At 45.6% G+C, this 25,015-nt stretch overlaps 1 protein-coding gene across 2 annotated transcripts in view; it reads left to right on the plus strand.

The window, feature by feature from the left end:
* The first annotated feature begins 205 nt into the window (after positions 1-205).
* Positions 206-25,015, plus strand: part of LOC126525724 (regulator of G-protein signaling 7-like) — a 38,926-nt gene continuing 14,116 nt past the window's right edge. For both annotated transcript variants that reach the window (XM_050173644.3, XM_050173645.3), the window contains exons 1-11: positions 206-318; positions 12,372-12,636; positions 13,170-13,220; positions 13,697-13,821; positions 15,653-15,701; positions 16,783-16,847; positions 18,708-18,784; positions 21,273-21,354; positions 22,603-22,692; positions 23,352-23,413; positions 23,980-24,081. In XM_050173644.3, the coding sequence (XP_050029601.1) occupies positions 12,480-12,636; positions 13,170-13,220; positions 13,697-13,821; positions 15,653-15,701; positions 16,783-16,847; positions 18,708-18,784; positions 21,273-21,354; positions 22,603-22,692; positions 23,352-23,413; positions 23,980-24,081 (860 nt within the window). In that variant the 5' untranslated portion in view covers positions 206-318; positions 12,372-12,479. The remainder of the gene's footprint in view (positions 319-12,371; positions 12,637-13,169; positions 13,221-13,696; positions 13,822-15,652; positions 15,702-16,782; positions 16,848-18,707; positions 18,785-21,272; positions 21,355-22,602; positions 22,693-23,351; positions 23,414-23,979; positions 24,082-25,015) is intronic.

Here is a 25,015-nt window from a genome sequence, read left to right on the forward strand (position 1 = left end):
TTCCACATGCAGACGACGGAGGGCGCCGAGTTCACTCCGTCGCCGCGCGATGGCGGTGCGCGACGGCAGCACCTTTGCGGATCAATGATGGCGGCGCATGACGCGGCCCGCGCAGCAGACGTCTGGACGGCAAGGGAAGGAAGGGTGCGACAGAGAGGGGTTTCCTAGGGACTCCCTCCTCCTCCGCCTCCGAGACGGGATCGATAGGGGACGCCATGTTGGCGAGAGGGTGCTCACGGCGTCGTCAATCGATGTTGGCGCAGCAGGGTTACCACCGTCAACGACGCTGCAGCAGATCCGCTCAACCCCGCCGCCACGGTGAGTGAATGTAAGCCGGGACAGGCTTGCTGCCAACCCGCTCGCCTCCCCGCCCCCCTGCCGAAAAAAAGAAAGAGAGAAAATGGTTCGAGGTGCGGGCCACCAAATCTCCCTTACGCCTCTGAGACGGGGTTCGAGACCTAGGTGTTATTCGAGGCCTCTGCGGCCAGTGGGAGACGGTGCTTTCCCTCGTTCGGCAGAAGGGAGTTCTTATTGGCGGAGGTGTTGACTTCTTTTTGACCCGTCCACCCACCGCGCCAGATGACCGGGAACGACGAGTTTGACCTCTGAAGTGTGGCCGAAGGCCCGGATTGCGCCTCTTACGCGAGTCCGAGTTGTTGACGAGCGGCGCGACACTTTGCCAAGCGTGTCGCCTTATAGCGTGGTGCTCGTGCGTGGACGGGGCAGCGACCCTCGCGGCGGACGAGGGAATTCGGGTTTTTCCTTCGCGAAGCCTCTCTCGTTACGAGTGTTAGCGAACGATTTGCCGCATAATCGCGACCAAAGGCGCCTCGCCGAGGATCTTAGTTCGAGAGGACACTATTTGTTATGTCGCACGAGGCTTTCCCAGCGCCACCGGTGGCATGACAGTCAGCGCTGCGAAACGCGGCGCCGTATAGGTCACCGTGATCGAGTTGCCAGCGAGGGACGCGCGTGCAGGTTGTTGCTTCGAGATTTGGGACACCGCCGATTCGCGAAAGTGACAGTGTGATCCCCTCGAGGCTGGTTTCGTGGAATGCACCTACTTGGCGACATGGATTGGACACTTGAACGTTTCGCAGCTGATTCGAAGGCGCATCGAGCAGCAGGCAAGTCGACGCTGCCTGTTGCCTTATCAATGCATTGTCTAGTGTTAGCTGTACCGACGTACAGAATGTTTGTTCCAGTTGGTCAGAATGGATTACATGTTGCTCGTTTACGTTTTAGCTTAACACTGGGCTTCGAACCTCGTGCTTACAACCGAATAGTTGTTGACTGCGCGGTCAGGAGGTCCGTAGCACTTTGTTGAATGGCGGAGCAAGCCACCGCACAATTTCAAGCCTTTAGGGCCATCTTTAAAGGGAGCTTCACAGTGCATTGACATTGATAGCGTTGACAGCTCTGGCGGTGGACGATGTGATCGTTGAATCGCACCGAGACTTGTTCCCGTACACGAGAAAGCAAGTGAAGGTTGCTTCGGGTGAAAATATTACGGATCTTTATTCCGGAGCTATGCGTATTTTCGTTGCGACGCTGGTGCTAGTGAAAACTGACTAGAGTGAGTGGCTGATGGTCAACCTTCGCTCTGCGGTCATCCACCAACTCTTCGCATTCACTTCATCGACACACAGCCTAAGAGGTCGCCAGAATGCATGTGTTTGCTTCGGACGCAACAGCGGTCCAGCCCACAAAGCCCTCCTCGGAGGTGTTTGTCAATTGATGGCCACGTCCACTAATGCGTTCGCCATTCTGATCGGCTGGTGCCTGCTCTCACCCGCAGCTTCGTAATACAAGAATGGTTATTGAACGCGAGCGCGTGTACTATTAGCGACAGTAATCGACAGTTGACGCAGCGATAATTGGTAGCGGGGACTAATTTGTCTCAGAGGTTTTAGTATTCGAAGAATTTGAGAGGCCCCTCGTTTGAGCCTGAATGGAACGTCCACCTGAGCATATCTGTTGCCTGCTGCAGTACGTTCAGTATTGGTCGAAAGTTTCCAAGCCGCGCAGCGTGCACGAATACGTTCACTTGGTGCCCTGTAATGGGACTTGCATTTGATTCTGAGAGCTCCAAGTTTCTGAGAAGCATAGGGAGCACCATTTCTCACCAACGACCGCTTACGAGTGGCAGAGCTACTGGAGCCCTACCACCCGTGTACACATCAACAAGTTTGCGCACGCTGTGGCCTGTGAACTTTCGATGGGGGCTCTACGTAGCCTGATCAAGGAACTGAGTGATTCTCTTGAGCTTATTGTCACTGTTTAGGGTCAGGGACGTACAAGCTGAATAGAACACGTGCAACAATTTTAGGTGTTAGTAGCAGTAACAAAAGAAAAGAAGGTATTGCGGATCAATGAACAAAATAAATGTTTTGTGGTCTTCAGGTGGGAACAAAGAGAAACCGGGAGAAAAAGAAGCGTGTCTGATTGAGATGTAACGTGTTCTGTCATGTTGAGGTGCTGCTGCGCTTCACTTTATTCACTTTATTTGCGTATAGTGTAACAGCGTAATGTCCTCCACAGCCATCTCCCTTATTTGTACTTACGGCCGGCGTTTGCTGTTTTTACTGTCGGGTTTCGATTCACGAGTATGGTGAGCAAGTATTCTTTGTCAGATGCCGAGGTTAGGAAAAGGTTGCACGTAGAAAAGCTGGGATGGCACTGTCGGAGCTTTTTATTTGTTTAGGCGATGCTTCTTTCAGATTCTTTTTTCCGCTTGCGGAACTACAACTGACGAACCTCGTTTAGACGTAATCCTTATAGTGAATTCCAATGGCAGATTCGGAGTGGCCGGCGAACTCTGCGCCGGAGCATTCCGCTACGGCGGAGGGCAACAGAATGAAATGTGTGATTGAAACACAGGCACTCCCGCCGGAGCAACTGGCAGGGGGCGCTAGCGCACTTCCGCTTCCGTAAGCTCCCAGCATTCGTGGTGTTCTTTTTTCGTCGTTTTTGGCCTTTAAGGCTTGAACTCGCGCGCGCGTTGTGTTTAGAAGTTTCATGTTTCTATTTAGCCTCCTGCGCTATAATGGAAGTCACACCGCATGCAAGTCTGCTTCTCTCGTCCGCCGTGATTGTGTGTTGGAAACATTGGACATGCAGTGGAGCCTGCGATCAGTTCGGTGACAACACATCGAGACAGCCTGAAGTGCCTTCGGAACTGCATTTAATCAATAAATGTAAAGGCTGTTAAAAATCCAAAATCCCGAAAAGAAGCCGTTGTTACCTCTTCATCCGAATACTGGTGAACGACGTCGTCGACGAAACGCGCAACTTTCAGTCTCTTGACCGGTGGCCGAAACATGATGTCGAAAGGTTGCTTGAATACGCTAGCTTCCGAAGCTTCTTCGTCGTTTGAGTCGCCGCTGCTCGATTAGGAACTTGAGTTAGATGAATAATTTTGCTTCCCGCAAACAGTAAAAGCGCAAGTTGGACGATGCGAAGCGCCACTCATTTCTTCCGGAAAACCGCGATTTGCGTACACGGGCGCGCGCGCGCGCCATAGCAGTACGTTGGTTGTGGGTGGCCTGACCATCGAGCGACTTCCGGTCGACTCCGACAATTTCTGCGGTGTTGAGAGCGCTGCTCCATGGAGTGGATCTAGCGGCGGAGCCGCTCCCAATCCGCCAGTGACCAGATACGGGAGGCACTCTTGATCTCCCAAATGGAATAGACTTGCTCCGCAAGGAGCAGAAGCACTATTACCGGAGGCGCTCCGAATCTGTGATCGAAATTAAACCCTTTAGACCTGTCGAATGTCACGAAGTCCTGCTCATTTTAAACACCGTCCCAGCGTGCTTTCTGACGTCTCCCGACAATGCGTTCAAGTAGAGAGAACTGCCCATCAGATGACTGGTGACGAGCGTAGAGCGAACAAACTCGGCAAGGTTCACGAAGTTTGGGAGGTTAGGAGGGTTGCGCGCCATTAGTGTCTACAAAAAATGGATTGCGATTGTACCTATTTTCTTTCGTGGCAGCGCAGGACGCCATATGCAAGAGGTGTAGTTGCTTCGAGCAAGTTTGTTCAGACAAGCTTCTGAAGCATGCGAATTGGGCAATAGCGAGTTCGCTGAAAAGTGATGTGGTAATGCAAGTGTTGGTCTTGCCCTCTCTGCTGTTTCAAGTTTGTTGCGTCTGGTATGCTGCGTCTAGAGGTAAATCATCGTTAATAACATGCACATGTATCCCACAAAAAAGTGTGTGCTCAGGGCAAACTTTAAACAAAAATGCAGCCTGTAACCTCCCCACCCCCTTTGCATATCTGTGGCATTTTACGAATTTTAAAGTTCATTTGTTGGCAGGCTTGATTGAGACTCCATATCGTTGTATTGTTTACAGAAAGTTACAAATGAGAATAACTCCTTAACTATGTGATATGGTCACCTGTGTCTACTAAAGTGGTTGTCCAGAAACCAATACCAAGATAGCAAGCGACACGCATAATCAAGTGTTGGTATTTATTTTTGCATTTGAATTTAGAGAATATGATAAAGTGGTTGTCACCGTAAAACTAACCAACCGGGCGCAAAAAAAAAAAAAAAGACGCTGAGTGACTAGCAGGCAACATGACTGAACCACAAAGCGCAGTAACAAAAGTTGCAATATATTTTCTCCTCGAAGTCATGCGAAATTGTAATAAAGCATATGTACATTCGAGAGCATAAGTCTAGAGAACATGAACTTATCAAAAACTTTATATCTTTTTGCCCAGCCATGCAGTTATGTCGCGTTAGATTAGTCGAAGAGACACACGTAGGTTGCACCTCTTGATTTCGGCCTGCATGCAAAAAAAGAAGTTGTTTCGTGGCATCTGTGTTACCTAAACATTTGCCCGTGACTGTACTGTCAATCATTCACCGGTTGTTGAACGACTTGCAGCCACTGAATTCCCTCCAGTGATTTTATTAGGAAACACTATAGCTAACAGGACGAATTTTTTCCGCCGAGGTACACTGAACGAACTTAGCGAAAAAAATGATGCGGGGAGTCGCGTATCACCTCGCGTCATTTCTTGCTGCCTGCCCAGCACGTGCTTACTGTTGGCAGATGCTCGAACTCACCCCTTGTGTTTTACGTAAGTCCTGATTGTATGTCATCGAACGCTGGTTTCGCAGCCCTCTGTGCAGGTCAGTATGAGTCACTTACCGTGTGGAACGATTTCTATTTCATATTTTTCGTCTAAAGTCCGAGACAGTCCGGTGGATTCCGTTGACTTAGGAATGCACGTCAGCCGAACTTATAGGTGACGCATTCGCAAAATGCCCGGAAGCACACATGTACGCGTGAGCAACTGTATAACCGGATTCAGTGAAGTGTGAAGCGACGCAACGAACACCTTCAAAGAGAGAGAGAGAGAGAGAGAGAGAGAGAGAGAGCTCTTTATTGGAAATGCAGGGAGTTAGCCATCGTATTTTCGCCTACATGCTACTTACTCTGCAGGAAATGGGACGAAGGAGAAGAAAGCCCTTAGAAGAAGGTGGGCAGAAGAAAATAGGAAAATTAAAGAAAAATATTCAGGTCGCGTGATGTTATCAGTAGTGGGGAAAGTGTCCGACGCGACGCATGTAGATGGTAAATGCAAAAGAAAATAAACTCACAGTATTGATGGAACGACGTGCGTGAGTCATAGTTTAGACAGCAAACCAACTGACTCAATAAATAGGAACAAGAAGTCCAGGGCTTTGCGCTGTTCTGATGGGCAAGGCCAGGAACCCAGCATCTGTGTCAATGTCAAGGGGCCAAGCTTTTCCATGTTTATGTTATACTGATGTCGCTCGTCTCTGTAAGCTGGGCATTTGAGCAAGATGTGCTCTACAGATTCTACCGCGCCACAGTTGTGACAGTATGGATTTGTGGTCTGGTCATTGCGGAAAAGAAGATTGTTCGTGTATGCAAAGTTCAATCGAAGCCGCTGATAGAGGGTCTACAGATCCTGTGGTAGACGTTGTTGTAGCCTTGACTGGAGTTCTGGGTCGATGTTGAATAAGAACTTGTAATTGCCTGAAGGTGAAGACAATCTGCTACGCCGTTCACTGAGTAGATATCGCTTCGCCAAAGCTGCAGCTTCACTTTTAAACCTTTAAACCTTTAAACAGTTGTTCTTCACTGCCAAAGCCTGTGTTTTAGTGTGAGCGCAGCTGATTACGCCAGACCAAGCAGTGCCTTTTTTCGGTTACTCTCATGTCGTTGGGAAGCACAGCTGTTTCTTCACTTTCACATTTCAAAAGCTTTCGTGAGGTGCTGTGTGGTGTGCGAAGAGGCGTTGGTGATTACTGAAATCGTTTTCGCTGGCACAGGTTAACCCCGACGGAGTTTGCATGCTGCATAATGTGCCCGTGCCTATGAATAGCACTTTGTAGGAGCCTGCTTTAAGTATGGTTCGTAATTCGTGTGCCAGTACCGCTTTGCGCGAAGTCTCTATTATACCAAACTACTCGGTGATCGCGTCCTTTCGCACGTGTTCGGGCTTGCACGGTAGTTCCCGGCCAACTGATCCTTCATTACACAGTGCTTCGTTATGAACAAACAAGTCAAACAAAAACGATTAGCACCAAAAAAAGTGCCTCTCTTGTGAACGGTCGTGGTAACGTTGAGCTATTTTTTATTGTACGTTGTTTGAACGTTGTGTGTCCATCGAAGTGACACAAGAAAAGGTCGTAAGAAAGTTTATTTGACAGGAAAAGTTGGCATCCAGAAGACTGTAGCGTGAGGCTACAGTGGGAAACGATGTAGCTTTCTGTAGAAAGCCAACCAGCCGTAAGCTTTCCTTGTCGCTTCGTTCTACAGACTCGTAAAAACCTTGCTTTTCATTTCCCGAATTTTACTTCACCGGGTGTGTCAGTGTAGAATTAATTTCAACAAAACCATATCTGGAGAGTATTGATTGTTGCTGTTAGGTACCAACAGTGGTGATCACGTATTGCATAAGGGACTTCTAGCAAGACAGTAGTCCACGGAAAAAATGGAGACTTGAAGAAATGAACAATAGTCGAAGAAGAAACTTTGCTGGAGCCAACGTTCCGCCAAGGAGATTTTCTTTTCATGAGTGCAGCTACTGATTTTCTTAGCATTGTTAGTGAGCGTAGCTCATTCTCTCCTACATTTAAAGATGGAGGTGACAACATTAAGCTGACTCTCTGCTAAGGAAAGCAGTCGCTTCCCTGACGTAGGCAAGACCCCTTTGCCTGACCTTTCATTACCTTTACCCTTTCCCCAGCACAGGGTAACAAGCCGGTGCTTATACTTGCTAACCTCCATGTCTGTCACTCTTTTTTTTTACTTCCTCTCCTTTGCCGAAACATTGGGTCCAAGGACATTTCTTCTTCGACCACTGTAGTTCACAAAAAGCACTGCTGTTTTTTTTTTTTTGCTAATTGGGCTACGACCATGTTTTTCGGCAACCATTGCCTCTTCTTGAAAAATATCTGCCTAATCTGCTGTCAGCATGGTTTGTTCAACTTGTTGGTATGAATTACTACGCATGTGTCTCACTTTTGTTTTCGTTTTTTGTCTGTGTGCCCTGTTGCGCAAAGAATCTACTTGGTCCAAATATATTTGCAGAAGTCGAAGGAACATACAAGACGTAGAAAGCGTAAAAGCCACTGCAAATATTTTCGCTTTTTAAGTGAGAGACAACGAAAAGTACCTCGTCCGAGTAACCTAGTCTGACGTTGCGACTTTCACCTAGTGACACCTAGTGGGACTTTAGGGTGCTCTCTAGTAGACGTGTTCTAAAGAAATGATTTGCACCAAAAAACTTTTGGGAGTTGGAGGTCTTCGTAATCTTCATTATGTGCTATATCAATTTGGTGAGCCTCACTGTCATGGTTTCTTTTATAAGTATCATGATATGTGGTTTAGCAGTTGTGACATTCTAATATGTGGCACTGGCACATCATGACTTATGGCTGTGCGCTAGTTTACTTTAGTCGGTTCAGATACGTCTGGATTATACCGGCTCACATTTGTGACAAGAAGTGTCGAACATTCTTTTAACTGAAGAGGGAATTGAAGCCTGCCTAAATCTGGAGTGAAAAACAAAAACAAGAAATATATAACGAATATTTTTGTCCTGTATCCTAATAGGTACTGTTGGCTGTATTGTGGCATCTGTTTTGACCGCGGGTTTATGAAATGTAAACGCGATGGTTGATTTTGGAAAATTTGGATTTAGGATCGTTTACAATTAAAAATAGAAGGCTAAACACAGTAAGCTGCTATCAAAGGTCATGATGAGATTAGAAATCTTATTTCAAATGCAGCAAACTTGATCATAACCAGCTCAGTGTATGCGGAGCAAAATAATTTAAGTTTCGATGTACTAAAAAATAAAGTTGCTGAATAACTTCCTCTTAATTGCCTCTTGATACAGGTGATCCTTGAGAGAGAGAGAGAGAGAGAGAGAGAGAGAGAGAGAGAGAGAGAGAGAGAGAGAGATCATAAATAAGCTTTTTGATGAGTGAGCCATGGCTGACCTGCATCGTCATATTAACAATGTGCAGGATCGGCCAGGAAATGGGCGGCGTGTGCAAAGCGGGTCTCAGGGTGCCTTAATTTTGAACTAAATCTGTGAGCAGGTCCTTTAGTGACGTGCAACAAGTCATCGCTGCTGTCCCCTTTGAATTATTCAAAGTACCATTTTCTTCACAGGGCTACAAGCTTGCCATTTGTGAAAGAGTGGCATATTTCAGGCGCATTTAAATTTCTTGCCTAATTCGGTTGTTAGCAGGATTTCGATTGTAATTTGCTGACCAACGCACATGACAGATCGCATGTTCACGTGTTTGTTTCTTTTACAAATGCCAAACGCAAATCCATACAACTATGTATGAATGACAGCAACCTTTGTACCGAGGAAGAGTGTGCAGAGAAGTTGTGTACAGGAGTGATGGCGTTCTTGTAATGCCTAATCGCGGCATCCTGAACAAGCTTGACGTGTCTGGAAGACAACTGGCGAAGCCTGGCTCGTGACCAAAGCGCGGGACCTGCGTGCCAGCTGTTCTGGTCTCGTACTGCGCCTTTGCCTCCTCCCGAAATGTTTAAGAAATTTACGCAGCACCCCCCCCCCCCCCCCCCCCCCCCACACACACACACTTTACGCGTCCCCATGCTTTTAAACGTTTAAACACTCCGACGACCTCCTGCTGCTCCAACTCTGCGATACACGCTATGATGCAGCCGTTACCACACAAAGACTGCTGGGAAACCCCCTGTACAGCTCCAATGTGAAAACTTACCTATCGCCATGGATGGCCAAATATACTTTGCATATGCATCATGATATAGATGCAAGATACTGAGGTGATAAATTTTAGAGAGATACAAGATACAAGCGGAATAATTGTATCCGATACGACATCTGCCATATGTATCTTAAGATAATTAGGTACATACTAGTTAATTGCTGATTACAGCTGAGCTGCAGAGGCCGCTGCAAGTTATCAGGTGTATGCTGGCGAATTCCTTGTCTCCCGCCAGCCGGACATACTTTACGAATTTCCTATGCTCACAGGTATACAGGGTCTTTCAGCGAACACTTTCACAAAATGTTTATAAACAATGCAGTGCGCTATGCAGATATTGTTTCTGGGCGTCAGTAAAACGGCAGTAAATGTAGCTTAACGTACGAAGGTATTTAAGAACACAGGCACACTAGAAAGTTAAAAGAAGCTTCGTGAGATTTGTCACCACCCAGTGTCAAAGTAGATGCTCACATCACCATCATCGTTATCATCCCAACCGCAAAACGGGTTTTGCATCGACGTTCAGCGTGTGCGCAACCTTAAGCTCACGCTGAAGCGCTGCAGGCTGGAGCAGTCTGTACGACTTGGTCTTGCAATATGTGCATCTTAATTTGACTTCGTACCAGTCAGACGAAGAAACACGTAGCAGCAGATAATTTTCAGCTTAATATAGGATGTCGACTATTGTTAGCCGTCCTCAGCATTTTGGTAGAAGCTTCCAGCAAATATGCTCCGATGCGGGCGTGCGAGAACTGGGCAATCGCCCGCGTTTGGCCACGCACTCATCTTTCTCATTCCCATTAATAGGAAATTAAAAGAAAATAGGGAAAAATGTGCTCAACTTCTAAAGAAGAAAAAAAAAACATTCACACACGACCTAGGAAATGTGCGAAAGCGTCACGAAAATAACCAGGAATTATTACGTAAACGGACGCGTCGACAGCGGCAGAAAATCCGAGATCGGGAAACAGCGCAGTTGATAATGGGATGATGGAGAAGAAGCCAGCCATAGAACTACATCGAACACAAAACAATGAAATGAAAAGAGATAAGCTTTATTCTATAATTCGAAGTGCCGCAGTACTGCTGTACGAATCCAGGTGAGGGTGCATGATTCTCAGAATGCGCTGCCTTGGGAGGAGAAAAATTGCCCATGTCAACTACTCCTCTGTAGTGTCTGGAAATAGCACAGTGACTGTTTGAGTACGTTCTCTTATAATGCCAAAGTAAGCGCATAGAGGGGAATAATTTTCTAGTTACTCAGTCGAATGCCTTGAGTTCTAAAGGTATGCTATCGAGAAACACCAACCTAGTCTAGACTTATGAAAGAGTATTCTTGCAAAACTGTTTGATATCTAAGTTAGCGGTGACAGGTTGGTTATTAGAATAGAAGATGACGGTCGAATTTTTCTATATATATTTTTCAAATATCGCGCCGGAACCCCAGTGCCTGCACGTCAGTGGGACGTCACGGATTTCGAAGTATCTTTTAGTACTTGGGCCGTTTTACTTCCGTAATAGTCCTTGAAACTTGCCAAGTCCAATTCTTGGCTGCTTTATAACGCAATGTAGTCCGTTTCTGCCGATATAAAAAAAAATAACTACGCCCGAGCAGATGAAGTCGAAATCCGTGACATCACGCCTAGCTGGTGCGGGAATTCCAAGGCAGCGTCGCCACCTGACTTGTTTTTGCGTCCTTTGCGGATTACCAAGCGTGTTTTCACAGTATTATAACAGTGGTCCTTTATTGTGTTTCACAAGGGTAATTTACTAACACCCCTTACATAATCTTCTTTTTGTCTTTGGTGTCCTTTTAACAATAGCACAGGAAGAAAGTACATGAACCTGCAGGGGAAACATAGTGAAATACGGCTTTAGTCATAAAGTTTTCAGAAAGATTGCACAGCGGTAGCAGGCTCCGCGTTGCTTTGCACACCTTCTCACACTGCTCTAATTGCAACAGCTGCCAAACTGGCCTGACTTGGTTACCTAAGTGATTCGTAATGGCGAACTATTAACCAAGTTCAGTGCATCAGCCATGAAATAATAGGGAAAATAGTGCCTTTTACGCCATGCGACTTCAAAGAGCAGACAGACGTGGGGAGAGATGTGTGATAGCAGCGGCCATCCACTCTCACAGGCTGGAATGGAGGCGGGTATTTTTTAGCGCCTACTCCTGCAACTTTAATTTTATTCCGGACCATCTGAGCGGGTATCTAGCAGTCAACATATCAGGTGCTCGTAAAGTGCAATAACAGTGACTAAAATCTACAGCGTTGTGCATTGATGCTCCAGATAATATGTTTCTGCGTTGTGCGAAATACAGCATGTAAAACTATAGCCTGAATAGCGATGCATTTCCCGACACGTGTCCTGCCTGTATTTCTTAACAGCTGGTCCTAAGCACAAAGTTTCAAGCAAACTGGCATGCTATAAACACCGGCTTGACTTCCAGTCTGCGGTTGGAACACTCTACCAGCGAGTATACTTATAGAGCTAATCAGTAAACCTTCATTCATCATTGATGCTACTGCCGCACAGCATTCGATATTCCTAACTCCATTTGGCTATTAGTAAAATGAGTTAGCATAAATGTGGCTCCACGGAATAAAATTCAACTGCTGTCAGTTGGGCCATTAGGGTTACAGAATGGATTCCAAGAGGAGGGAATCAGTCGAGGACGGTAGAAGACTAGGTGGAGCGATGACATTAGGAAATTCGCGGACGCTAGTTGGACAGTCCTGCAGTAGACATAAAACAGGCTGCTGCTGCTTCTGCTGCTTCTGCTGCTGCTGCTGATGATGATGTCAGTGACTCTGCATGTCTGTCGATATTGCCGTAGGTGTATCTTGCATCTTAAGATACACGATACTTCGTATAATGTATGGAAAGTACAGATGCTGATACACGTATTGCCAAATATATCGTGATACAGGTACAAGATACCAAAAGAGTACATTAAGATAGTATCTAAGATACGCGCATCTTCGATACTGCCCAGCCAGAGTATTGCAGAGTGTTGATCAGACTACAGCAAAGGTCCAGTGACCGTGCGAAGGTGGGACAGGCCACGCCGCGTTCTTGACATGATGCACCGTCGTCGCCTCGCAGGCCTGGTGGGCTGCCGCAGCACAGCAGGGGGGCATGGGCAGCAGCGGCCGTGCTGCGCGGCGGGCTGGCCCTAGCCGTCGTCGCCGCCGCCTGCGGGTCTGAGCGCCCATGGAGGGCAAGGAGCCGCCGCCGCCAGACGACAGCTGCAAGGAGCCCGTGCTGGCCAAGATGGAGGCGCTCGTGCGAGAGATGCAGCACCCGGACACCGGCGTGCCCGTGCGGAGCCAGAAGCTCTTCCTCACCTCCATACCCAGCGCGTTCCTCGGTATGTGGCTCTCACTGCACACACACACTCAGACACACGCAGACACGCAAAGCCCGTACATACATACATACACGCACGCACACTCACTCACTCACTCACTCACTCACTCACTCACTCACTCACTCACTCACTCACTCACTCACTCACTCACTCACTCACTCACTCACTCACTCACTCACTCACTCACTCACTCACTCACTCACTCACATACAGACAGACAGACAGACAGACAGACAGACAGACAGACAGACAGACAGACAGACAGACAGACAGACACGCACACACACACACTTCAGTATCATGGCTGACCAACTAGCCCATCAGTATCTATTGTTTCACTCATACTTTCGAACACCAATTCACACTGAATCATTCACTCGCCCGCTTGTTCACGTTCACTCAAACTGACCTATTGTCTCGCTCACCCGTCGGCTCGCCCATTAACTCACTTAGCACTCACTACGTCACATGCTCACTCTCTTATGGCTTTTTTGCTCGCCCGCTCACTGATCTCCCCTCCCCTCATTTCGCAGGCTATGACGTTGTCGAATGGCTCACGGATAACCTGGACATTGAGGATCAGAGTAAGAAGCTCGGCGCCGCTGCTGGCTTTTCTGAGTGCATGTGTACAGTCGACGGAAAAGGAAACTCGATCGAAACTTCGACGGACCCCAGCCGCGTTCTAGGCGCCACTACAAAACTGACGACGAGGTTATCCGAATTGCTCGGGCTGCTGCACCAAACGCAGCCTGTCACTCAGACTTCCATGTAAAGATAGGCCATCTCAGAGACGCGAAATGTAATATGAGTTACGCTTTCTCGAGAACAGAAAGAAATGCCGAGAAGCTGGCTGTTTGTGTCGGTAAGGGTACAATACCTCGACGTTCCCTAGAGAGCAGATAATCGAAATACGCGTAGAATAACGCGACGAAAGTAAAGCAAGGCAGCTTGCCGTGCGATTTGCTTCACAGCGCCGTTACTGAATTTCCTTTTGGTCGACTGTACACACACGCGCGTGTAAAGAAAAAAAAAAGGATAGAACAGCTGCATGTATGCGCAGATCCCGTGGCAGCCGAAGCCCTTCACTTGGCCAACTTGCTGTGCCAGTACGGCTACTTCTTTCCGGTCAGCGACAACGCCAAAACGTTCGCCATCAGGGATGACAGCACTCTGTACAGGTTCCAGGTTAGTTCGCAATTTTTTTTCCTGCTCTCTTCGTCATTGTATCATAGTTAACAGGTAAGCGGAAATGATTCATCGGTCACAGATTCTCTGAAGTGAGTGTCGTAGTGGACGGGAGCGACTGCTCCAGGAACGTGGATTCAGAGGGGGGAGAGGTTGTGGCGCAGCCGGAAGTCTGTTCTGGGAAGGCGAGGAGCAGGGCAGGCCGCGTGCTAACACAGACATTTCAGAGGGAGGGGGGGGGGCACGGTGCGCGGTTTGCCACCCCCTGGCTACGCTACAGGGTGGTAGTGGCGTTTGTGCTGTTGTTTCAGGTGGTGTTAACCTCTCCGTCAGTCCCGGAAACCACTCAACCAGAGTGCAGCTGTCCAGAGCACACAAAGTGCGCTACAACTGGTCTGTTATCTTACAACCGCGTAAAAAAAACAACCATGAGAAGACGTGACACCTCCTTTCGTAGTACGCGCCGTGATTTCAGGAGCACTACACCTTCCACACACCTGGCGTGTCAGAGGTCATTTTTTTTTAAAGTTTGTCAAATATACCTTCCGCTCTACACTGACGCATCGGAATTATTATATATAGTGGTCCACGTTTCCCACTTCATTGTAGTCTATGCAGAGGGGAGAGTTGGCACGCTCGGTCTGCCAAGCCTACACAGGGGGTGAACTGTGCAGGCTCTGTGGTATTTAGAGATGGTTCCATTCGTTAGTTGTTTTTGGTACGAAAGAGCGAAAAATTGACGTTGGTAAGGCATAGTGGTACACCACTGCAGCTTGAATTCGTCATTGGTTTGTGGATGACACGAAGAATGGACGATGTTCATATCTACCGCATTTGTGGAGACTTTTCGAGCCCTTCCGTCAGTGACCACTACAGCAGGTTTGTCGAGCGCGTAGTATCCCTTGTTTATATAACACATGTGGCGGGCCGAGCATAGGGACCAAGACCTCGCCTTCCCATGTCAGTACTGCCAGAATGCTCGCAATTGCCTACTCAAGGTCAGGCGTAATGCAACCTTTTAACAGCAGCACCCGTGTATGGCTTGGTTTGCATAGATTTTCCTGGCACTGAAGTTATCTTTTTTTAAAGGTGAAGCTGCAGTCACTGACCAAATCAAAGATATAAAAAAGTCCTGGAGAAACCATCGATGATGACTGTCAATGTGAGCGAGTAACCCTAACGAGCAAACGGAGAACCCTCTCGCTAGGTAGAGCCATATTGTAACAATTGAAAATATTGCCACTTTCCATAACACAACAATTTTTTTTAATGGTCAGTAGCAAAAAAATTATATTTGCTATAAAACCAACGAAACCGATATGTTGCAAATGCTGTCATTGATGCTTAGAGCAGAAAATGTTTAAAATAGTTTCGACATGGTTCTCGAAAGCCCTCGATTTTCTATAATTGTGGCGATGTACTGTCCATAACTGGGGGAAGGTGGTGGATCCGTCATCCCTGGTGCCGTGATTTGTCGATGTGACCCCGTAAATGAAGACCTGAACAGAGTGCCCAAACATGAACATGAGATGTGTTTGTGTGATTCTAAGAAGTAAAAACAAGACATGAATGACTAAACTGAATAATGTAACTGCAAAGGTCACTGCAAAAAAAAAGACACATACAGAAATGATACATGTGTTGACAAATTGGTACTGGAGTAGGTTTAACATTGCTGTTTTAGTAGTGAAGTCTAAGCAGACATTTAACTTAGCTGCAGCTGATGCCCTGGCCTAAAGCACGGAAGTGTTGTAATCAGCTGTGCCGTGTAATCTGCATTGCCCTTACGAATTATCTCGCCTACAGCCTGTCACCCTTGCTTTTTCTACAGACTCCTTACTTCTGGCCTTCCCGATACCAGCCCGACAACACCGATTACGGTAAGCATCGACACTCTACGTTCCGTTGCATTGATAGGAATTAATCATGCTAGGACTTCATTAGTTTCAATTCCCATTTTTATTGCGTGCGTGACAATGGAGTAGATATTGTGCATTACTTCACAGGAAGCTCTCCTACTCGTCCTGACAGTGTGTGAGCTATGCATACGACTTAAATTTTGTATTTCTACAAATTTCCAGTAACAGCTTTTGTTTAAGCGAGACGTCGAAATTGGGAATAAGTTATGATAACACCTGTTGGTGAACAGGTGAGCCTACGTTGTTTTCAAACCTCGCTGAACAAAGATTAAGAAACATTAATAAACGGATCCGCATGCTGCTGGCAGAAACAACGTAATGTTGTTAGTTAGTTCGCTTTATATTTCTAATCGATGGGCATTTTCTTGCTGTATTTACTCCCACCCCGGTAATAATCCCTGTGAAGGATTAAACGTATCTTAAGTAAACAAATGAATTGAACGAATAGAGAGGAACGTCGTCAGATTCACTTGGTTTAATTAATACTGGCAAGTGTTCCTCTCCAAACTAATAAAGAATAACGCTATCGAGCCCATCTATTCATGCAAGAAATCTCACCAGCTTCATTTCAAATGTCTGTTCCCAGTTAAGAAACTTCCTGTGGACCCCAAGCAGTACCTGTCACTACTATCAACTGGTCACACACGACACACTAAGCCGCATTCCATATAACCGAACTTTACAATAATCAATATGTTAATTTTTTTCCTACGAACGGTAACCGAGTGCGACGGCTTAAAAAAATGCACCAGACATTCATTTTTTGTGACCTGTCTGCGATATTGTCTGCTTCCTTCGCCTACCCTGCTCGGATTCGCCTGGGCTTTGCAGTGTGTTTTAATTACTAACTAACTAACTAACTAACTAACTAACTAACTAACTAACTAACTAACTAACTAACTAACTAACTAACTAACTAACTAACTAACTAACTAACTAACTAACTAATTAACTAACTAACTAACTAACTAACTAACTAAATACGAGCACTTATGTGCCACTCTTCAGCACTTCTGACGTGTTTCTCTGTGTCCTTGTTCAGCGATCTACCTGTGTAAGCGGGCGCTCAAAAACAAGCCCAAGTACGCCCTCGAGGAGTATGAACAGGTGAGAATGCAGTTTTCACTTTCACTGCACGGGAATTTTATGACGTCATGCTGTTATTGTTTTAGCTGCTCTGTACTCTCACGCGCAATAGCAAGATAGATTATATTCTTGGAGCTTACACCACACCATTTACTCTCATCATACACTGCGTAAAAAATCTTCGACGCCCATAAAGGTGAACAAATGTGTAAATCGATTTGTAACTCACGCCCATACACCCAAAAAGGGTGTAAGGGTGTGAGTAACATATTGATTTACACCCTTATTCATTTTTAAGAGTGTAAATTAATTTGCAGTAAACCATTTGAACTATAGCTTAATAGCTCCTTGTAGTGTATCCACACGACAGATGGTTTTGTGAATGACTGTTCTGCGGACAATTTCCGCTGCCTGTCCGTCTGTGAAAAGCATCCATGGCACGCATTAGGCGAGCAGACGAAAAAGAAATACTGCTACTTTCTGCTTGCCACTCTCCAGGAAGGCTAGTGGCAGAATGGTTTGAGAGTAACGTCGCTAAATAACTCATCGATCGGTTTAAACGCAGTGAACCCGCCAGTGTTTGAGCCGTCGCGAGAATCTCAAATGATTTTCAAATCCTAGCTGGCGTAGTGCAATTCGCGGTAGTGCCGCCAAGTGGGGGTAGAGCAGACACATTCGATTCAAATGTAGAAGTGCGATATGAGGATGCTCGAAAACGAGGGCAAACAAACAGTAGAGGCAAATCTGGTGCAGCGATCATCTAGCTTCCACAGTAATCTCCGTGCTCGTGGCTTCAAACGTTCTTGTCAGGTTATTTATTACGCTTTATATTTCCAAATGTTCAAGCGCTGTTAGTTTTCCAAACACAGCAAGGCAGTCAATTTCGGCGCACATAAGCACAGTAAAATTTTGCATTTATGACGCAATATGTTCTTCAAAATGATCAACTTGCGACGTCACAAGGCCATTTGAAGCCATAAGAACGAAGTTTAGGCAAATATACGTGCGGCTCACCTTTCTCATGCTGGCTCAACCGCCATACTAGCAACTTCCTTAAGCACTAGTGCCACAGTTTCCTCTAGCAATTTATACCCTATGTCATAAAGTTCAGCCATAGGCCTTGCATTCTGTGTAAATCATTGCCAGTTGGATGAGTGCGCAAATATTTCTCACCTGCGATTCAGCGCGTGTATATGAAAGACAGAGACAGAGAGAGAGCTTGGTGGACAGCGCCAACGGCAGGGTAAGAAAGATGGAACCGATGTTTCTTGTGCTCGACAGTGTGGTTATTTCTCGCTTGCGCGTTTCTGGGGACCAATGACCAGATGTTGCTCTAATCTGTCCTTTTTTTGATGGGCTCTGTATGTGTCCTAGCGAAAATAGAATTAATGTTGCGCTTTTTCATCATAGATCGCCTACGTGTGCCTTATTTTTCTTTCTTGCGCCGAGTGCTTTTTTGATGACTCAGTGTTACGTGTTCCGCACTGTTCTGCATAAATATATCACTTGATTGTCACCGGACGTGTACCGTCTTTCTTGCACTATGCTGTGTTCTTGTGCTGTTCAGCGAGCTATTCACAAACCATCTAGACAAAATTTGTATAATCAAGAATATATATAGAAACAATGAAAGGCAAGGAGGTTAACCTGACAAGCGTTCGGTTCGCTATCTGCAGTGCTGAGGAAAATAATCAGGAGTCGACGGTAAAGAAGGGAGTGCATTGACACTAGCTGCAACACTCGGCATTTTCTTCAGGGCGTTTAGTGGCATGGCATAGTTTTTATTTTCTCTTCTAGGGTTGTGCATATCTTATCCCGATGATGAACATAGCTCTCGTGCCACTGTGTCAAAATTGTTTTGTCGCGTCTACGTTCTTTCAGGAGGCCCTGCAGAGGCTCAAGAAGCTGCTTTACCACAAATGGGAGTTCATTTGCATGCAAGCCCAAGAACAGGCGGCGTAAGTTCTCACTCATCCAAGACCGCACTGAGAACCGGGGCCTTCGATGAGCTAGAAAGCTTGTGCTCGAAGCAGCGAGAAACATCGATTGCGTTCAACTCAGGTCTTTATCAATCGTAATAATTGAAAAAAATACTACTACTATGAAAATTTAATTTTCGTTTTGACGAAAACCTCGCATCGACTCTGCGGGCTGACCAGTGCAGCACAAGAAGCAGCATTGTCAACACAACGGCATGCACCTTCGTTACAATTTTTGTAAGTGTTTGACGTAATAACTATTACGTCAAACACTTGTCTCTCTGCTTCGAGTTGTCGATAAATTCGACTTCGCCTGCCAGCTGTTAGCCGCTTGGTTAGCTCAGATGGTAGAGCGCCGGACAGGCGGTGGTCCCGGGTTCGAGGCCCGGACCAGGACAAATTTTTCTTCAACTGCGAGGCTTTTGTTTCGAGGAGCCTGTATGGGTTTCCTTTGTAGCAATTGCTACGATTGCGTGGATGTCTGATTTTCCCTTTATAATTTTTGTAAGGTTTAGGCTGTATCAGCTACCGCAGTAAGTTTCAAATAAGGGATGTGGAGGTGCAGGAGAAATCATACTCGAAAACTTGATTATAAAAGGACATATTCTGCATTGTCACTGCTCACTGGATGTCGAATTACTGCGAAAGTGTGCTAACATCAGAAACAACTTTGCGTACAACGGCGAGTAGAAAGTTTGGTATCATCTCTTGATGGGCGTACGCGGAAACCCTTCAAGAATTCAGGGTTTAGGTTCAATGCATCAAATGCTCACTGATGTTACGACACTTACTCGTCCTATGATTTTTGCCACCATTGACTGGTTGTTTCCGCGCACTACCGCACCTCTGAAAAAAAAATTGCGTTAAGGCTGCGTTCAGTCTACTTTGTGGATACGCAGGCTTTTTTTAGCGCTGATCGGTAATCATTACACACAATGAAAGCTGCGTAGCTTCGTAATAAGACTTAGTTTTTGCCTTACATGACCATTGCTACACTGTGCGAGTACTTTGAAGCGACCTGTCGAAGATTTTGTTACATTGCTTGATGACTCCCCATGTAGTGATCGTCGTAACAAAGGCCCCAAAGCAGAACTTTTGAATATTGCGGGGTGTATTGGCGTTCAAGAAATACCTGAGGGCCTCATTGGTGGACGCAAGCAACAGCATTGATAATGCGACGTCTTGTGGCGCTTTGTTGAGCGACAATGGTCAGGAAAAAGTATTGTGTCGTATGACTGTTCTCGTCGAAGGAAAATAAAGGAGCGACTGCTGCCGACGCTATTACGCCGGCAGTTCTCCAATTGAAATTTCTCTTTCAAATAAAGAAGAGGCACTATAACAGCAACAGTTGAGCCCTCTTCACTTTCGCAACTGGTTGCGCTACTTGACACATACATTCCTTGGCAAGTACCCCGTTAACAATCCGTAACGATTGCCTTAGGTTTTCCTAGTTCTAGAACAATAACTGAATGCAACATCCTTTCTGAAGCAACACTAACAGCATTCTTCATCGCCTTTTGAAATGCATCTTCTTTCATGACATTGTTTGCATAAGCATTAGCATATTTTGTCGCGTTGTATTTCAGGAATAACGATTGTGCTTTGTAAGTTTTAGTGTTTGTTTGCTTTTCATATTTATCAGGTATAAAGACCTCGTATAAGATTGCTGTGCCTCTAAATGAATGAATGAATGAATGAATGAATGAATGAATTAACTGACGGAATGAATAAGTAAATAAGTAAATAGATAAATACACAAATAAAAGTATCAGCACTAGCCGCTATCGCAATAATAGTTCTCTGCACTGTAGTTGAACTCCAGAGTGTGCGAGGAAACAAAACCGTCGCTTGGGGCGAACGCTTCAAAAAGGGGCTTGCCTTCTTCAGGACCCTGGCTAAGTCTAGACCTCTAGTTGATACGCAAGACTGAGTAATCCTTCGTTCTCGCTCAGTGTTAATCATATCAAGTCTCCACTTTCTCGTGAACCCTTTGCCCTCGTCGAACTCAGTGTCACACGAGAGTGCCACCTACGCTGTGTCAAACGTGTACGTCTCCGGTATTTGGATATTCTGTAAATGGTAGTACTTTTCACAAACAGGCTAAAACTACACAAAAAGCAACACCTTACGCCGGTTTGCCTTTTTGGGGGGGCTCACGAAACTTGAGCATTTTTTGGCTGTCGCAGCGAGACTTTTCCATGATAGCCTGAAAAACTCATTAAGCATTCCATAATGTTTAAAAAACAGCGCTGCCGACACAGGACACAGAAGAAAGAGAGCGGGATACACATGGCGCTGTCTGCGTCCCGTTCTTTCTCTTCTGTGTCCTGTACCGGTAGCACTGTTTTTAAAACAATATGGAAAACCACCAACTCACCCCAATCTGCCGTTCTTCTTCAACAAGTATGCCTACTATAAAGCACTTAACTAAGGTAATTTATTCGCTGTGCATCCATCTCTCATGCAGCTTGGCTAAAGAGCGGAAGAAAACGGACAAGCTGATCTTACAAAGTCAAGAACGGGCCTACTGGAGGATTCACCGGCCACCGGTAATCTCAATGCTTTCTGCCTGCATCTTTCGAAATAATCAAGCATAATGTTAAAAAAACACATTGCTGAAGTGCGCGCCGGAAGTAGCAAATAGCTGAATTTTGAAGTGTGCACTCAATCTGCGGAAGACAACTTAATTGCAATTTATGAGCTGCAAGACTCTTGCCTCATCATTTCCCGGATCTGTGCGTCTCATAGTCAGGCAGCTGCCCATGTCTAGCTCATCTTTTCATAAAGACGGCCACGTTACATATGCGTAATATTTGATAAATGAAACCCTATCGGGAAACTATAATACATTTTTCTGCGGCGTGAAGAACAAAAAGAAACATTGGGTTTTTCTTTTCCCTGCTAACGATTAATATTTTTTGCACACATTCCTCGTTGTTAGATTTGTGAGAGCATAATCTGCCATGACACCATGTCTTAATTTTCGCCCTTGCTATCATTGTAAGACTACGACAGTAGGATAGTAGAATGTCATGCTCACCCACACACTATGATCCGTGTACTAAAATCGGACTCTTTTTACAAGCCTTAGCTTTGTAAATGGTGCTTCAATGTAGGCGTTCATATCTGACAGGAATGTGTGTAGGCCTAACTTGACCTCTTCAATCACGAATTATGGCTCAGGCTTCTAAGTCTTCCAAAATTGTGCACTTTTCTGAACCACATCAAAGCTTTGCAAAAAGAATTTGGACCTCTAGCATGGATATTTGGTATCATTTTGCCAGTCGTCATAAATACAAAAAAAAATTCATTACGAATATTCGCGTCCTATAGATCAATGCGGTATATTTGTAAAACAAGTGAAATATTCGTTAGAACTGAACACGCTCGTTATCACTGAATTGACGGCTTTTCGATGCCAATGAGGACACTAATTCAGAGCAGTGATACTCATCAACACGTCGAACTTTTCGTCAAACCTGGTGGTGCAGTTCTTATATTAACATTGTGTTGCATTATTTTCTACACAAAAGCGACATTATATTTTGGTTAGCAGAAGGTTACGTTTTTCATTCAGCGTGCCAAGTTTCAGGTTTCTACGTTGTCGTCAGTAGTCATGCTATTCAAAAGTAAGTTGCATCGCCACGCGGAAGCACCATCAATAAAAGGGAGAAGAATCGGAGGTGCAAGAAACTTGATCTCGAATCAGTTTCTTAAGATTACTAATGTTTTGATGCTTTCTACATCATCCGTAATTCGCAATCCATTTGCCTTTATCATGCCCATGCCTCCCGCAGCCTGGATGCACGAGTTGCCTAGAGAAGAGCCCAGTGCCTAACAAGAGGGGCCCGCCGAAAAAGAAGACAAAAGACGACCTAAAACGAGAGGTAATATCCACAACCCTGCGCACGTTCGGCATAAATCTTCCAACATACGACAATGAACGATATGTCCAAATTAAGGTTTGCATCGACCTCTTACAAGGTTTTAGCTTTGGAGGCGTCATAAAATGCAAGAGAAAGATCTCCGAATACTACTTGCCATTAAACACTTAAAGAAACAGCATTCACTATTAGAAGGAAAACAGACGAAAGTTAGTTATTTTTGTTCAAGCGATACATTGTTAAAATGACAAAACAAGTACGCAGAAACTAAATAAAAAGTTATTACATTTTTGAGTGCTATCGAGCCAAAAATAACAGGACATAAGAAAAATCAGGCAAGGATCAGAATAGACTGAGTTCTAGCCGGCTTGTCTGCTTCGACTAAATAAAGGAGACAACTGTTCTCTTACTTCTCATTAAAGATATTAATTTTGCTGAACAGGTTGCCCCCGTAATTCACTCATTCAAGATACACAGCACAAAATTAATAAGGGGCTTGCGCGTGTAAAACTGAAACATTCTAGCAAATGAAATTGCTGGGCATGTGCGAATTGTAATATTTAAACCATTGGCGCACCAGCTTGGCCCACAGTTTGGTCGCGCACTCTCTCACACTGCGCAGGAACTCGTTTTCCAACTGCTTCAACATTCATTTCTTCCAGATCGAAATTCTCAAGAGGAACCTTGCTCGGTCACGGACTAAAGTGTCACAGATCCTCGCGAGGTATGCGATGCGATTGTTATTTGAAGCGAATACTAGCAGCCATTCGCTTAAAGCTGTGCATGCAATGAGCTGCGCTGTGGTCATCTCCGTCGACCATCGTCTCATCAGTGGTCCCGCAAAGCTGAACATCTGCTAACTGACAAATCAGCAGTGTATCTTAAAATTTGCAAGTGCTTAAAATTTGCAACGCTTCCAACACTACATATTTTCCACAAGCTAGCGTGCGCTCTCCGAAAAACTTCTGCCACAAAGTTCCCAAACAAAGAAAAATTCAACGAACCTGTACCCTAGGTCTTTGACAATTTCGATGCTGACAGAATCTTGCTTGCCAAGGATTCAATTGGGCTCTAATGAGCCGTTTGTGTGCGGGTTCACCACATGAGCACCTGGCAATAACCAGAGCTACTGCACTAGTTAACTTTTTAATAGTCAAGCTTCTAATAGTCCCGATCAGTCCACGAGCTTCTGAACCAGTTTCGTGGGACCAAAACGAACGAACGTGTGTTTGATGGTGGCCGAGTGGTTACGCTGAATCGGACCGGCCATGACGATTTGCTTTACGACAGGTGTGAGCAGTACCAGTGCTTCGATAGCTTCATCGTCCCGCCGTACCCCGGCAACCCTTGGATCACGGACGACGCCACGCTATGGGCCCTCGAGAGCAGCACGTAAGTCGACTCGACGACGCGGGCTGGTCGTTTTTGTTTTACCCGAAAGTATCAGTTACATTCACTTTACATTATGGGTTCACCGCCATGCAAGGGTTCCACGGGCTGGACAGTTTTGTTTTACCAAAAGTATCAGTTACATTCACTTTACGTTATGGGTTCACCGGCATGCAAGGGTCCCACGAACAAACGATCACGATCAGTTCAAGAAATTAAAGATGGCTGCAAGGGGATGGAGCAACAATATAGTAGTTCCTAGTCAGACAGTTGTGTCATGCTTTTGTTCTAGATCAGTGTGTTTGACAAGTTTCTTGGCTTTCGCCTTGCTATTTAATGACCCCCTGCTGAGAATGAGAACGGGGCACAAATTTGGAGGTTAAGAAGGAAGGTTTTGGAGAAGTTATAGACCACGCAACGAGCGATAGAGCGAGAAATGATAGGCGCAGCCTTAAGGAACAGGAACCCAGCGGTGTGAATTACAAATCGGGACTAGATGCGCTGCTTAAGTGGCAAGGAAGGACAGGTGAGGACAAATAAAAAGAAAAAAAAAAGGAAAGGCAGACAAGGTGGATCGCGAATTCACAGCTATCTTAAGCAGCGCGTCTAGCCATGATGTTTCTTCACCATCCTGTCACAGCATTACTGGATTACACAGCAAATGGGGTACCCGCATGTTCAGGAATTTCAGACATTGACCTTTCGGCAATCTGTTGAATTTCACCGCAATATCAAGGCACAGTAACTCAACGGACGACATTTTCAAAAAAAAATATTTTTCAAAATATTGGCCGAGTTTCAACAAGTTTCAAATTGCAACGTCGAGAAGGTACTTCCTTCTAATAACACACGCATTTACGGCACCTAGTTGGCACTTAGTGCTGAGGTATAGCGGTGTTCTAGTGAAGACTAAAACGCTGCTATCACGCAGAACAAA

This window comes from Dermacentor andersoni, chromosome 8, assembly GCF_023375885.2.
Source record: "Dermacentor andersoni chromosome 8, qqDerAnde1_hic_scaffold, whole genome shotgun sequence".
NCBI classification, from domain to species: domain Eukaryota; kingdom Metazoa; phylum Arthropoda; class Arachnida; order Ixodida; family Ixodidae; genus Dermacentor; species Dermacentor andersoni.